The sequence below is a fragment of the Arctopsyche grandis genome, chromosome 1 (assembly GCF_051622035.1).
Source record: "Arctopsyche grandis isolate Sample6627 chromosome 1, ASM5162203v2, whole genome shotgun sequence".
Lineage (NCBI taxonomy): Eukaryota > Metazoa > Arthropoda > Insecta > Trichoptera > Hydropsychidae > Arctopsyche > Arctopsyche grandis.
In genome coordinates this window covers 5,537,887-5,553,441 of record NC_135355.1, presented here as the reverse complement: position 1 = coordinate 5,553,441, position 15,555 = coordinate 5,537,887, and the positions used below count along the sequence as shown (strand labels likewise).

The following is a 15,555-nucleotide window of genomic DNA, read 5'->3' as shown; positions in this document are numbered from 1 at the left end:
TTCGAGAATCTCATTTTCTCGGAATGTTTGAATCTCGAGATTTGAGAATCTTATTTTCTCGAAATATTTGAATCTCCAGAAATCGAGATTTTCTTTTTTGTTTTTCGAGATTCTCGAGAATTCTCAAGAAAGTATAATTTTTTTTTAATATAGTGAATTGATTTTTTCAGCATATAAAATCGACAACATACAAAAATCAAAAGGACACAAACTCTACATACATATAACGTTCGGTTCGGTGATTACTAGTCAAATATGAACCGGTCGCTCTAGATCGGTCACACGTGATCACCCGTCACACTAAAACTGGTCACGAGAAAATTGGTCACACGCTAAAACGGGTCAAACCTAAAACTGGTTGTAGACTTATAGGACGAGTGAAATGTTTCGACCGTTTCCCGGCCTATGGAAATTCAGTTGAGTTTGAAAGAGGGTCGTTTATTTTCGTTCAATTGGTACAATGGTTATTGTATGTACGAAGAGATTTCTTCGGAGAAATGATCTGTTTGAACTCCAGAGGCTCACTCTGCCAGTGAGAGTTGCTGCGTTGCTTTATAAACGTTTTGGGTTGGAGCGAGTCGTGTGCATATCCTTTGTCCTTGGGTACTCGCGCTGACCTAGTTATGCTGCGAGCGTGGTTTTATGGGTTCATACGCCTGGACGTAGTTCGTGGTTTTATGGGTTCAGTGTGTTCTTCCTTTGTTTCAAAGACACGCGTATAGAAGCACGTGTCGACCTTTTTACGAGGCGAGCGTGTGTCACGTGTTCTTCCTTTGTGTTCTTTGGGCACGTTCACAGGGATCGTTGCCCTTGAGTTTATGCGTGTTTGGACAGGATCGATGATGAGATCGTTTGAGTTGTACTATATGCCTACAGACTAATGACGTAAAAGTAATGTAGAATCGCTCTCAGCCTCCAAAAATGTTGCCACAAAAATTCTGCGCGGCAGAGTTTGTTCATTGTTTGCTAAACTTCGCCTCCTCTCTCTCTCTCTCTCGTCTCTCTTCTGACTTTCCGTCGCTCTCTTCGATGGCTCGCTTTTAGACGATATTTTTGTTAACAATGACCATTCTATGCATTCTACTTGGGTCTACGTGACGAGACAGAATGTTAAATTACAGAAAACACAAATATTGGAAGGTAAAGATCTAAAATCGAAAGATAAAAAGGGTGCATGGTAAACGGTACATACTCACTTAATTTACGCGAGCAGGGTACAACAGGAACAAGAGGAACATGCTTTTCCTCCCGTATTCTGCGCGCGCACATTTTAGGTCTGTTCATACCTAGTCAGCACGTACCGACTTCAGCAGGTATCCGGCCGTACGAAAAGTATTCTTTGGTACATTTTGTATGGGTATATTCATACCAACCGTCACGTTTACGCCACGGCAGGCTTACAGCAGTACCCGACATTTCCTGTTCATACCTTACGTAGTTGTTATTTGTGCACTTTAATGGATGCAGGTGTTCTTCAACTTCGCGTCGTACTGCTTGATTTGTTGGGGTGGAAGTTTCTCGACTCGAGATGACGTCAATGGTTGAGCGTGAGAAATGTATTCTCCGTCGCAATAGATGTTTCGATTGCGGTGACGAGATTCCTACAGATCTTTCGATTTTCGATATTTGCGTTTTCTGTTGTAAGCATATAGTACAACTGAAATGATCTCATCAGGTCACTGCGACACATATCCAGGAAAGTCATTAACGCATGGCACACGCTCGCCTCGTAAAAAGGTCGACACGTGTTTCTATACACGTGTCTGTTAAACTAAACTCAAGCGGAACGGTGTCAAAACCTTCGAGAAAGCTCCACCCCTACCAGTAGAGCGGAAACAAACCAGTCGAAGCACACCTGCAGCTATTAAACTAAACTCAAGCGGAACGGTGCCAAAACCTTCGAGAAAGCTCCACCCCTACCAGTAGAGCGGAAACAAACCAGTCGAAGCACACCTGCAGCCATTAAACTACATCGAGTGGAACGGTGCCAATCGTTCCAGAAAAGTCTACCCCATCGACAAAAACACATTCCTCGCATACGCATCAACAACAGCCAGCAACCAGAAACACTATAAAAGGAGGTACAACCCAAACAACGCCAGTCGAACCACAGCGGCAAGCGCCGACACACAGCAGCAGAGAGTCGACATCCAGCTCCTGACCTGCCACCACTACACTACGCGGACTTGGAAGATCAACCAGCCGAACGAGCCAGCAACACACTGCCGTATCCAGAGACCTTCCGAACATAGCCGAACAACGAGCCAGCAACACACTGCCGCATCCAGAGACCTTCTGAACATAGCCGAACAACGAGCCAGCAACACACTGCCGCATCCAGAGACCTTCTGAACATAGCCGAACAACGAGCCAGCAACACACTGCCGCATCCAGAGACCTTCTGAACATAGCCATATCCAGAGACCGCTGAACGACATTCTTTTGCCCAAATATTCTAATACCTTTGTACAATATTTAGGCAAACAATAAAACTTTATTAAAACAAGCACAACAGTTTTTCGTTAGGCTGGGATACGGTCAACACACATGTACCCCCCCGCCTACAGTAATATGTAATATTTTTTTTCTATTTCATTTTTTTTATACATACGATCTCACTCAAACAAGTCATTATGTTTAATTGTTAGGTAACAACTTTATAAGTGTAAGTGATATTTTCTATAAGAACTAACCAGTACCTAAAAGTAATATAATTGTTGATTATTTCTAAAAAAATAAAAAAAATTTGATTATTTTTTGCGTCATGTGTTATTCTGTCATCGAGCCAAAACGAGCGAACGAACGAGCGAACGATCTGCCTTTCACTGATTCGATACTAAGCCCGCTTTAAAGGTCACGGAATTTGACCCTTAAAAGCCCTCAACATGAGGCCACCACCCCCCCCCCCCCCCCCCGACGAATACAGTCCAAGAGACCCTTTCGTCGGAGAACGAGACGGTTGTTCATGAATATGATTCGATCCGGGAGCTGACGAACTAGAAGAGCGAACTAGTTCGTTTAGGAGCGGCGAACTAAACTGAGCGATCTCAGTTGCGAACTACTATGCCCAAGCCTAGATCAGAGTAAAAGAGAGAAAACAAAAGCCGAAGCCGTAAGAGGACAACCAACGGCCATGGGGGTTTTTGGCTCGGACATCACTTCTCCGAAAAAAACGGATTCGTACATACATACATACAATATAACCATTGTACCAATCGAACGCAAATAAACGATCCTCTTTCAAAGTACACAACATGTGTTTCGTTAGACCGGGATACGGTCGACATACCTTCCCTGTCTTACACTGTAATTGAACATTCTGTCTCAATACGCAGTGGGGTGGGGTGGCGTAAATGCGCAATTGTCAAGTGGCAATGTTGGCAGAAGCGGAGCCACAGTTGAAGTCGAAGTTGCAGTGGCAGTAGCAGTCGGAGTCGGGCAGCGGCGAGATGGCGAGCGGCGGCGGCGGCGGCGGCGGCGGTGGTGGCGCAGCGAGTGCGGGGGCGGCGGGGACGAGCGAGGCGCTGGCGGGTGCGGGTGCGGGTGCGGGTGCGGGGAGTGTGGGGGGTGTGGGGGGTGTGGGGGGCGACCTGTGGCGGGAGTGCGCTCTGTGGCTGACGCGCACCGGCATGCTGCGGCGAGACCACCGCGCCAACTGGCCCTCCAGCTCCATCCACGACCTGGCGCACACCCTGCGCGACGGCGTGCTGCTCTGCAACCTGCTCAACGTCCTCGACCCGCACACGCTCGACATGAAGGACGTCAACCAGCGGCCGCAGATGGCCCAGGTGACTACTCCACTTACACTAGCACACTACACACCACTTCCATCTCATGCTGCTTACGGACCAAACCAACGACGCTTTTTAACCAGCAGTAGCGTACAAAATATCGAAATAAAAATTAAATTTTAAAATTTAAATTAAATATCAAAATCAAGTTAAAGAGCGCGAGATTGAGCTAAAATTAGATCATCGTTGATGTTTTGAATTACGACGATACCGCATTTAAAACCAGAGAAATATTATAATTTCTCTGCGTACGAGCGAAAAAACATATTGTCAAAGTCGTCACGAGATGTTACTGTATTTCCACGTGGATGATCGATAAAAAAAAAACAATTCATAAAAAAACGCCGTGTCGGATGTCGGTGATTTGTCAAAGGGTTTTTTTTCTTTCGTCGAAATAAAATTAATAATCGCGCATTATCCGATAAATTTTACCTCTGAAATGATTTAATTACTTGATTTATTTCGACGAGAGAAACAATTGAAGAATAAAAAAATCCGTTTGATGTGACCGACAACACCCCCCAGGTTAGCGAAAATCGTTGGATCACCCATACTAATACATGATATATTCTCGGTAACTGCGCATTACGGGGAAGTAAAAATAATAATTCTTTGATTTTTTTTCAATCTTCTTAGTGCTTCAATCTCGAAAATTTATTTAAATTGTGCATGTTCTGTTTCAACTTTCGATATTTAATTTTAATTTTAATATAATGATTATAATTTTATTTTGATACTTGAATTTAATTTTAACCCTTTGACCGCTACAACAACGATAAATCGTTGTTTTGAAATCGGCGAAGATTGCTACGACGATCGTTGTTGACGTCATTAATTGTCGTATTTCAATACTTTCTTTGAGCCACCAGCGCATCAGTGGCACGAAACATTTTTTTTATATACGTATTTATATTTATTTTTCAATCAAGCTTTATAAATATTTATCAATTTTTTAAATAAAAGCTCTTCAATTTCGGGTTCATCATCAAAGTAAATTTCGGGTTCGTTGTCAATGTCATATAAGGAGTTATTACTTGGGAATTGATTATTATCGATAAATTCATTTTCAGAATCAGTAGAGCTGCTGATTTGTCGAGTTCCTCGGCGAGGAGCTATTATTTCGCTTTCATCACTTTCACTGTCCGATATCATTTTGCAGAGTTAAAATAAATGGCAAAAAACAATAGAAATCCGCTTTCAATTATATAGGTCACGAGACGTCACGAATTCATGCAATCAATCAAATGCAACTGAAATGCATACAAAATGTTTATGATACATGTTGAAAAATTATTTGATTATTAGAAACTTCGCATCCTTGTGTGTCTTGCTCACACGTACACAATTAAAACCAAGAAAGAAAGAGAGAGAGACCGCTACCTGTTTCGAATATATCGCATGTTGTAAGGATACATCGATATCTAAAAATAGATTATTGAAAAGAATAAAGCCTCGGAAAACAATCGTCAAAACTTATTTAGTGTATATATGTAGGTATCTCTTTCGCACGCACGCATGTAAAAGCAAGACAGAAAGAGAGAGCACGAGTCCACGACTGCTTCTTAAAAATGTATATAAAGTATTATAAAAATTACGAGTGTTCGGCGAAGTAAGTATGTAAAAAAAAATATTATATTTATTTTTTTTCAAAATAATTACAAATGTTAGCATTTTTCGCTTGGACATTGAAAAACCTCGTAGCAGCCAAAGGGTTAATATAATAATAATAGTTTTAATTTCAATTTTTAAATTTAATTTTTATTTCGATATTTTGTACGCTACTGGTTTTAAAAGTTGGCCTGTGGGCCGTTCGTTGGCTTGGTGCGTACGCACCATCATATGAACTCGCCTCACTGACACATATGTGTGCACAGTTCCTCTGCCTGAGAAACATCCGGGTATTCCTGCGCGCCTGCCACGAGAAGCTGCAGCTGCGGGAGGCCGACCTCTTCGACCCGTCGATGCTCTTCGACCTCAGCAACTTCCACCGCGTCCTCTGCACGCTGGCCAAGCTCAGCCAATGCCCCAAAGCGCTGGCCAAGAACATCAAGTGAGTACTCCAAACAAATGAATATTCAAATTTATTTCAATTCAAATGTTCACTATTCAATTAGCCATGTTTTTGAACGGTTCATATTAAAAAATACCGAGCGAAGCCTGCTAATACCACTAGTATATAATATGTACAAATAAATAATTGTGCAAAACGTGTCAGACGATTCATTTCGATTCGTATCGATCGAGATAAACTATTACGAACCTCTGACATATGCTAACCCACTACATATTGCTAAGAAAATCTGATCGATAAGAATCACTTTTTGTTTTTTTTTTTTACTCTATGCTAAGCTAGCTGTAATGAGATGTATGAGAATCGCAGACGATACCAGTTTTTATCACACCCATATAAATATAAATACATATTTATCGGTTATTCTGATTCTAAATTTTATTCGTCCGACGCTCATTTCACATACATATATACACCCGAATGGGAATGAAAGAGTAGAATAATGCGAATAACTTACGAATGATCTACCGTATGTTTAATATATATGTATATAGTCGCTATTTATATTCCATATTAGGGTTGCTTCTTAATCGAAATATTCCCGACAGTCCTCGAAAGCTTTTTACCGAATATTGTAAATAGAATACCCCACACAAATATGAGATGATTTACCAGAATATGATTTTAACGCTTCGTTAAATTCGTGAGGGTTAAACTTTCCCTGGGAGGTTTCGTTGGATGAAGAATAGAAAACTAAGCTAACATATTTTTACGAATGTCTTTGTACAAATATTTTTCAATTAAAATATAAATACAAAGTACAATAATAAAAGCCTTGTTAAAATAAGCTGATTCTTTATACAAGTAAAATGTATAGAAATACTATCACTTTTTGTAATATTTTGTAATTGTTACCGATTGTCAATTGGAAATATAATGTACTCTCTATTGTCCAGATGCAGATTATACATGCTTGAAATAAATTCATAAAATTAAACCTTTGTTAATTGAAAAACCAAAAAAATCCATTGGATCATTTGAGGGGTGTCACGATAAATCACTCACGGACATTACACCCACAGATAAATCACTTACGCGACATTTCGCTCACGGAATTATTAAAATAGCGTACAAAAACATTATTTTTTACACAATAATTATTCCACAACTCAATTAAACGCATCGTGACTAGTTAACACACTTAATACAAATGTAAAGTCCGTTAGTAATTTATCGCGGAACCATTTGAAGGGACTGAAATTAAAAATCTTCCTGTTGATTATTATATCCAAAAAGGAGCATGATGAATAGAGATATCTCCAAAGATTTATTCAAGACTAAAGTGACACTTTTTAAAAAGAAAAGGTTTGCCACAAAAAGCAGTACTGTCAATGGATAATTTTTTTTTTCTTATCCGAATGAAACTATCGTATATTAAAATCAAAAAACGGTCTTATGATAGGCAAATTTTTACCGCCGAAACGCGTATCCACAAGTCTAATTCACAACCCATGAATCAAAGTATCATATCATCAATGAAACGGCTCTACCGTGCTGGTCTTATCAAAACTATCAGTGAAGAAGACAATAAGTTGATCAGTTTCTAGGGAAATAATGAGTGTAATGGATGCTATATACAGAATTGCAAAATCTTGCTCAAAAGTAAAACCAATAACACTGGTTTGAACACGGAGATAGATTCTTCCGGACGTGGAAATAGTTTTATCGGATTTTTAAAGAGATCAAGGCAAGTGATATATACTTGAAATATGCAGAAAATTTAAAATGCTTTGAAAGTATTGATTGGGGAAACATCGAGGAAGTAGTTTGATCGCGATTTTAATGTATGGGCGATGCGAATATTGTCTGTGTTGTCACTCAAACAACTGAAGCATGATATATTTTTCACTCGAAACATTTATTGTATGCAAAATATTGATTCTCATTAAGTCAAAGTCATGTGGGAGATGAAATAAATAGCTGAAATTTTCACCGAGTAGTCCTTGAATATATATCGAGAGCGTCCGGCGGATACGTATGGTAAAATTTTGCGTCCGTATAACATACATATTAAAATGGATCGCTCAGACATTCGCACATTAAATCTGACCAAATTTAGATTCATGTTTTACTTAAAATTGTCATTTCAGAAGTTTCTCGGCGCACCGTACCCAATCTCAAGAAGACATTTACAAAGATCTACAGTCCATGTAAGTAACTCTCTTATTATTCTATCGATACTCGATCTTTTAAACTGTTGTTGTGTGGTCGTTCGTTGTAGTGTGGTCGGTAATAAGATACTGTATTGTAATACTGATGGACGTGTATGTTGTGTGTGAATTATCAGCTTTAACGCAGACGAGGATACGTTAGCTTTGCTATCACCCGACGAAGATACGATGGTATCTACGATAGCGGGGGATTCACCATGGGTACAATTTAAAATACCGAACGCGGTCCCGTTCCAAGAGCGAGTGGAAGCTATTTACGAGGATCTGTGTTACGTCCACGTACCCGCAATTAGAACCGAGGTTTTCCCTTTTAACAGAATTAATTCATTCATATGTGTTTGTCGTACGATGATTTTTATTTGCCTGCGTTTTTTTTTTCTTCTTTTTTAATTAGATTGTAATATTTCATATATTATTATATTTTTCTTTATTCATTTGTATGCAACAAAAGATTCTACCATTTTTTTAGTGTTATTTTTATTAATTTTATATATCATTTGTATCACCGTACTAGAGGAGCACCTCCTAGGCCCAAAAAGAACATAGCTGACCCTCACGAAGAGGATCTGACCGAATATACAAGTTACTGTGCTCGTATCAGAGATGAAGAGATTTATCATGATCTCTGTTCCGTCAAAAGTTCAGCGAAACCGACCGCTAGACAAAACACTCACCACTCAGATCACCGTGGGGTTCACATGTTCTCTGCTTCGAGAGAAGCGACCTTATCTGTATGTTTTATATATATATTTTTTAATTTACTTTTATTTTATTTAAAGCATGCGTAGCTAAAGTAGACATTTTAACACGTAGGCACGCTCATTTCAGAAATGTTTCGATATTTTGCATGCAATCCGTCGAACGAATTTATGATTGGTTGTGTTGCGATTTTAGTTGGCGACGTCTACACATAGTTTGGAGAAGAGGGATTATGTTATAAGAGAGTTGGTGGACACCGAGACGAATTACGTCGACGTGTTGGGAAAAATCGACAAATACTTCATCAAAGTTCTCTCGCCGATTATGAAATTGCACGACGTTCAAGTCATATTCTACGGAATTAAGGTGATATTTATATTTTATCTAATTTATAATTGTACAAATCTAATCTCTCACAAATGCGCTAGCATCGAGTTCGCCAGACTCTATCTTCATTTCTTAGTGTCTCGATGTCTTCAAATTGATATTTATTATATTCATATGCGATCCATCTTACTTGGATTTTCAAATTCAAGAATAAATTTTCACTTGTTGTATTAAATTTGAATTCTAATCTTAAATTTCCATAATGTATGTATGAAATGCAGTCTATAAAACCATTTGTGTGACCTGTCTGACTTTTATGCCTGAAGAAATAAAACACTAATCACAAAAAACTATTCAGGAAGACTTTGATAAGTGAACACGCAAATAAAAACTGCTGGTTTATATTGTTAAGGTAGATATTTGTCAATAAACAGCAGATATTCTGCCGCAGCGGTTTCTCAAAGATTCAGCAACTTGTCCGTCAACAGATAAGGTTTTTTGGTTCACGATACGATATGATTTGTCACTCTACATAATATAACTCGAAATATTGAGCTCGTTTTGTCTTTATCGCGGTTAATCAAAAGCTTTTTTATCAAAACGTTTTGTCGGTGTACATCCGAAATTGCATAAAGGAAATGTAATATCGTTGACTCATTATTATATTTAAAACTGTAGTACATTTTCATCTTATCTAAATTTGGACGGCCCAGATTTACTATGTAATTTTTTTGGTTTGCAGGAACTTTGCGATATTCACTCTGGGTTTGTGACCCAATTGCAACAGGCGACGGCTGGAGGAGGTATCAGCTCCAACAGCGGTTTAGGAATTCCTCGACTCGGCGACGTCTTTCTGTCGTGGCGAGAGCGATTCTTATTATACGGCGACTATTGCAGTAATCTCACCGCCGCCCAAGATTCGTTGAAATTCCTATCCCAAAAAGATGACGTTTTCTCAAAAAAATTAACTGTATGCATGGAAACGGAAACAAAAATAAAATACAATATTCAACATTTGTGTCTGATTGAACCATTTTGAATGTTTTGCAGAAATGCCAAAAGGAACACAGCGATGGTCGTATCCAATTGCGGGATATTTTATCAGTACCAATGCAAAGAATACTAAAGTATCACCTTCTTCTAGATAAGCTCGTACACGAAACCCAACCGGTATCTGATTTCTCATCATTGAAATGATGTTTTGTAAATGTTTGTTATTACTAACGCTATCATATTTCGATTTTTTTTTTAAGAATCATGAAGATTTCCGAAGTCTCGAAAGAGCAAAAGAAGCTATGGTTGACGTTGCACAATATATAAACGAAGTGAAAAGAGATAGCGAAGTTCTCGTCTTACTAGGCAACGTACAGGTAGTCAAATTTCGCAGACACATAATGAAAAGTCTTTACTGCATTTAAAAAATTATGAGTTAGCTTTACATGTAATGAAATTTTAATTTTGTCACTTATATATTATTTAAATACAAGAAAATGGATTCAATCTGAATCTGAATATGTTCATATGTAAATCACTTAATTTTACAAAGAATATGTCAGTTTTGGTTTGATATAAAATTTAGCATTAAAGTGAAACGTTCTATTTGTGCATTAGGACAGTATTCAAGATTGGGAACTACCTATGGGAGCTCGTTTGGCGGATTATGGACGTCTTCTATTAGACGGAGAGCTTCGAGTGAGAGCGCACGACGATCAAAAACTACGCTCTCGATACGTCTTTGTCTTTGACAAAGTGATGGTTTTGTGTAAAACTGTTAAAGTGAGTGTCTGTAGATGATTATGTGTGTTCACATTTTCATTTAATTCTAATTGTTTCTTCTCTCCGTTTTATTTTAGGAAAATCAATATTCCTTTAGGACTGTGATCAAATTGAGCGAGTGGAGGGTGGAAGAAGACGGAAGAGTGGGAGACGTCGGCGGTGGAGGTCGCTGGTCGGCTCGATGGTTTTTAGTGCATCGCTCTCAAGGCGGTGCCTTCACATTGTATGCGCGGAATGATGATGCACGACGGCGCTGGATCGCGGCAGTCACGGAAGCCCTGTAATGCATTTTTAAACAATTAATATATGCAAATACATAAAAAAAATATTGTACATAGATGAGTTCAAAAGATTCAAAGATTATCTTTCAGATTTTCATTAAATTCACATTAACCCTTTGAATGCTAAACGAATGGTTTATATATATATAGATATATACTGTTTGCTACCAATGTTTCCTCAAGGCAAATTGGTCTCTTGAGCATTTATCGCCATCCATTGAAAATTTAATAATTTAATTTTTCTATTGGTGTTTTACATCGTTTTTATGTTGGTAGGTAGTTAGTTTTTACCATTTTTTTTTTTATACTAAACAATTAAATATATTTAAAAGATATTTGAAAAAAATACGACCGTTTTTACCATTTTTTTTTTTATACTAAACAATTAAATATATTTAAAAGATATTTGAAAAAAATACGACCGTTTTTACCATTTTTTTTTTTTATACTAAACAATTAAATATATTTGAAAAAAATACGACCGTGTGCGGATCGAACAAACAGCCGACACAATTCTTTTCATTTTTTAATAACTTAATATGCCATAACCCATGCGATGATACTCCATCGGGCACAACACTAGTAAAGAATAATTACAAAAACAATATAAAACCGTTTTCTATTATAGAGGTCAGGAGCCGTCGTGTAGTTAAATGCTATACCAAATAATAAATAAAATGCATACCAAATGTTGACAATACGCGTTTAAAATAGATCACATGATTATAAATTGTCTCACTCGCTCGCTCGTACCAGCAACTGCGAAAAAGAGAGAGAGATAGAGAGAGCTACCAACACCCACTTTAAATGTATTACACTTATGTATATACTGTGATAATAGTAGATTTCAAAAGAAAATCCTGATAGGCATCCATATCTAGTGCATTTCACTCGCATAATCAAGTATGGCGCACTCTTCCAATGAAGTATGTTAAATAAATAAAGGTTGTGGCTATTTGCAGGTACTATATCCGCGACAGGCGCAAAGCCATCTGCGCATGCGCGTGAACTGTCACTGTCAGCTTGTTTACTGTTAAAATTTGTTTTAAACCTCTTAAAATTTTGTTCGAACTCGTTAAGTGACGTAGAGTGAAAAATATAATCCAAATTAGTTAATATTATTAATTGTTAGAAAATTATTATCATATACTACGTATAACACCTACATACAAGTACAAGCCGCGAACCAGCTAAATGATATAAATCTTTATAATAAATTATACACTGCTAATGAAACACTATTTCAAATTTGTAATGCTTTACTATATTATAAATAGAGACAATATGGAGCCGGCGGGATGTCGAAGCACCGATCATAAATTCGTCCTTCACACGTTCGAAAAACCTGTGACCTGTCACCACTGTTCGAAATTTCTCAAGGGTAGAATTTTCCAGGTAATGTTTACAAACATACAATGTGATATCGAAGGTGTTTCACCATTGCATAGTTGTTGTTGTGTCGATTCAGGGCTACCTGTGCACAGTGTGCGGAAGCAGCGTTCATAAAGCGTGCATCGTTCTGTCGGGACGGTGCGGGATCCCACCTCCAGCACCACCGCCGCTACCTCCAGCTCTCGCCAACCCTCAATCGCCCGATCACGCCTTGCACTATTACATGTGGTCCGTCTTACGTATGTTTTTGACGTCATTACGAAGTTTCATTCGGATGTATAAATAAACTGTTTGTATTCAGGTTTGTGGGTGAGATGGGTCGGGACGTGGCTACGACTCGATTGGAACGGAGACTTGACGGAACGTTCTTGTTGAGAGTGCGACCAAACCCTACTCAAGGAGCGCACGAGACTCACTACGCACTTAGTTTAAAGTATATATATATATATATATCTTCTTTCATTAGTGTATTGGTATTTGATTTTACGCTGAATTGCAATTTTATATGTATTCTGTTTGCAGGACCGATAATACGGTCAAACACATGAGGGTGTGCAAACGACCCATCGATTCTGTTCAACACTATTATCTGTCCGAGTCGAGGTTTTTCCGTAGCGTTATAGAGCTGGTTTCTTATTACGAGAAGACGAGTCTAGTTGAAAATTTTGTAGGGTGTGTAATGTTTTTTTTTTGTGTGTTGGTTTTGTGTATACATTTGAATTACATTGATTGGCTTTTCAGGTTGAATGTAATACTGCGGTGGCCGTTTCGTAGGGTTGTGGCTACGGCAACTCACGATTTTCGTCCTTCGGAGGGCGGTCAACTGCCGCTGCGAACCGGATCTAAGATTTTAGTGCTGAGTAAGGAGGGTGATTCTCGTGGCTGGTGGAAAGGTCGTCCGCTTGATAGGGTACATTTTTTACTACATTGGAACTTGTTTGTAACGAGATTAGTTGAGACCGCTATTTTATCGTAATATCTGTATGAATTACATCGTTTTTGTTTATTCCGTTTCCATGCCCACATTTTGATAAAACCGCATTTAATTGTGTTCGATTGTATAAACCGCAACTCACACATAATAACAAACATAATATTTATATTTAAATATGTAATAACTTTTTGCACACTTTGAAAAATAAAGTGTTCTTTGCTTCGGTTGAAGTCTACCATTTTTCAGATATGATTTTGCAAATTTGTATTCTGTAGTATCTCTTATGAGGAGCTGGCTATTTTTTATGAATCCATTTTACAATAATATTGTTGCGTAGGGGTGGGTGGAGGATCCAAGTAAAAGGCCAAAGTCGTGTCACAGCATTTATTGACGATTAAGGAGATCCACGCACCACCAGTGCTCTGTCCAGAATGTCTTGATATGGTCTCAGTACCTCCTTATAAAGGACAGGTCTTCGACGTCCGGTTCCTTCCCCATTGTTTAGTCACGTACTCGGATATGCAGTCCCACGCTTTGGCGTTGTCAGTTCTAAGAAGTCCACGGGAATGCGACCGAGTGCCGTCACCGCAGCTAAGTGCATTTGGGGGTCTCTCATTGTTAGCCAACTTGTACTTAAGCCTGGAGATAATCCTCGAAACCAATTATAATGGCGGCTCCTTTTAGCATACGCTACAATATTAATTAAAATTGACTCCGACTTTATCATGTTTCGACTCTTGACTTCAACTTGAACGATTTTAATAAGATCGACTTTTCTTGGTCACGTAGAAAGTGGGATAATATTTTTGGCACGGCTGTAAAATAAATTACACGCCAAATGTCAAATTAACATCTCTAAAATAGCTCCCACGACAGAATGAGCGTCCGCCCGGCTAATCGAACGTCAAACGGGTTGCCAGTAACAAAAATAAAATTTGACTTTTCATTGAAATCTTAAACAGTTACATTTTCACTAAGGAATTGTAATATCTTAGAAGCCAACACTTATTTATTTAAGGGTTAGGGTTGGCCCTATTCATTTAAGATTAGGTTGTTAGGGTCGGCATTTATTTTTGTTATTTTTTTACCCATTTGACGTTTGATTTGCTGGACAAAAACCGAATCTGTCGTGTTATCTATCTTAGAGGGGCATTCTTTTTATTTGCCGGGTACAATTTATCGGTCCGGCAAATAAAATAAAATTAATTAAAGGAATAAAAATCACTAAAAATTGACGTGTAACCCAATTTATTGAATTATTGGTTAATGAAATAGGTATAGATAAAAATTAAATACATAGTGTGTGTTTATGAGTTTCATATACAAAAAGATTAATTTCATATAAAAATGTCAGTAAAAACAATCGGTTTTTGGTCACAACACATCAAATTCAACGATTTTATTTGTTATGTATGTAATTTAAATTCATGATTTTTATAAAGAAATGTTTAGATTTCAATTTATTAGCGGATTTAATTTTAATTTTAATTTTTTTCTCATATCAACCAAGTTCAACTGTGCCTATTATATTATTATTAATCAATTAATAAACGTATTTTTTTGGTAAATTTTCAGCATTCAGATTTTCAATCGGGTTTCTTCCCCAAAGACTGTGTCCGAGAAGATCCTGAATTTTTGGGCAATTTGGATTAATGGGTCTTGTAGATATATTTTGTACGATTGTTTTAGTATTATATATATATGTAATATATATATATGTAATATATATATATATATATATATATTTATTTTGATAAATCACTGATTATTATAAATATGTTGGTGTATTTTATATATATATATATATGTATGTATATAATAATTCGTGTATATTCTTGTGAATTGAATGTGCATTGTTGTTATGTTTGTTTTTAAGAATTCAATTATGTACTCCTCCTGTCATGACACGTGATATTCACCAATACTGCATAGTTTGTTAATTATTCCAGTTTTTAATGAAGAAATAATATTGTTATATATAATTTTTGACATAACGTCGGTCAGCGTTTTGTTTAATGATCAGATACCCTCCATTACATATAGGTGCGACTCGTTTAATGAATATGTACTTGAGTGCTATGAAAAATCGAAATTTACATTTATGCATACATAC

At 37.5% G+C, this 15,555-nt stretch overlaps 1 protein-coding gene across 1 annotated transcript; it reads left to right on the top strand.

The window, feature by feature from the left end:
* The first annotated feature begins 3,394 nt into the window (after window positions 1-3,394).
* On the top strand, window positions 3,395-15,095 carry Vav (Vav guanine nucleotide exchange factor). Its single transcript, XM_077441425.1, has 16 exons — window positions 3,395-3,788; window positions 5,666-5,841; window positions 7,953-8,012; window positions 8,548-8,764; window positions 8,928-9,098; window positions 9,802-10,029; window positions 10,110-10,229; window positions 10,313-10,429; window positions 10,671-10,835; window positions 10,913-11,115; window positions 12,394-12,511; window positions 12,585-12,736; window positions 12,810-12,941; window positions 13,031-13,180; window positions 13,250-13,418; window positions 15,018-15,095. The coding sequence occupies exons 1-16, from the start codon at window positions 3,450-3,452 to the stop codon at window positions 15,093-15,095; spliced, it is 2,595 nt and encodes an 864-aa protein (XP_077297551.1). The 5' UTR covers window positions 3,395-3,449.
* Window positions 15,096-15,555: the final 460 nt, after the last annotated feature.

Coding starts and splice junctions, on each gene's coding strand:
- Vav (XM_077441425.1), top strand. CDS start 3,450: ATGGCGAGCGGCGGCGGCGGCGGCGGCGGCGGTGGTGGCGCAGCGAGT. Junction 9,099..9,801: donor TCATATTCTACGGAATTAAG/GTGATATTTATA, acceptor TTTGGTTTGCAG/GAACTTTGCGATATTCACTC. Junction 10,030..10,109: donor TTTTCTCAAAAAAATTAACT/GTATGCATGGAA, acceptor AATGTTTTGCAG/AAATGCCAAAAGGAACACAG.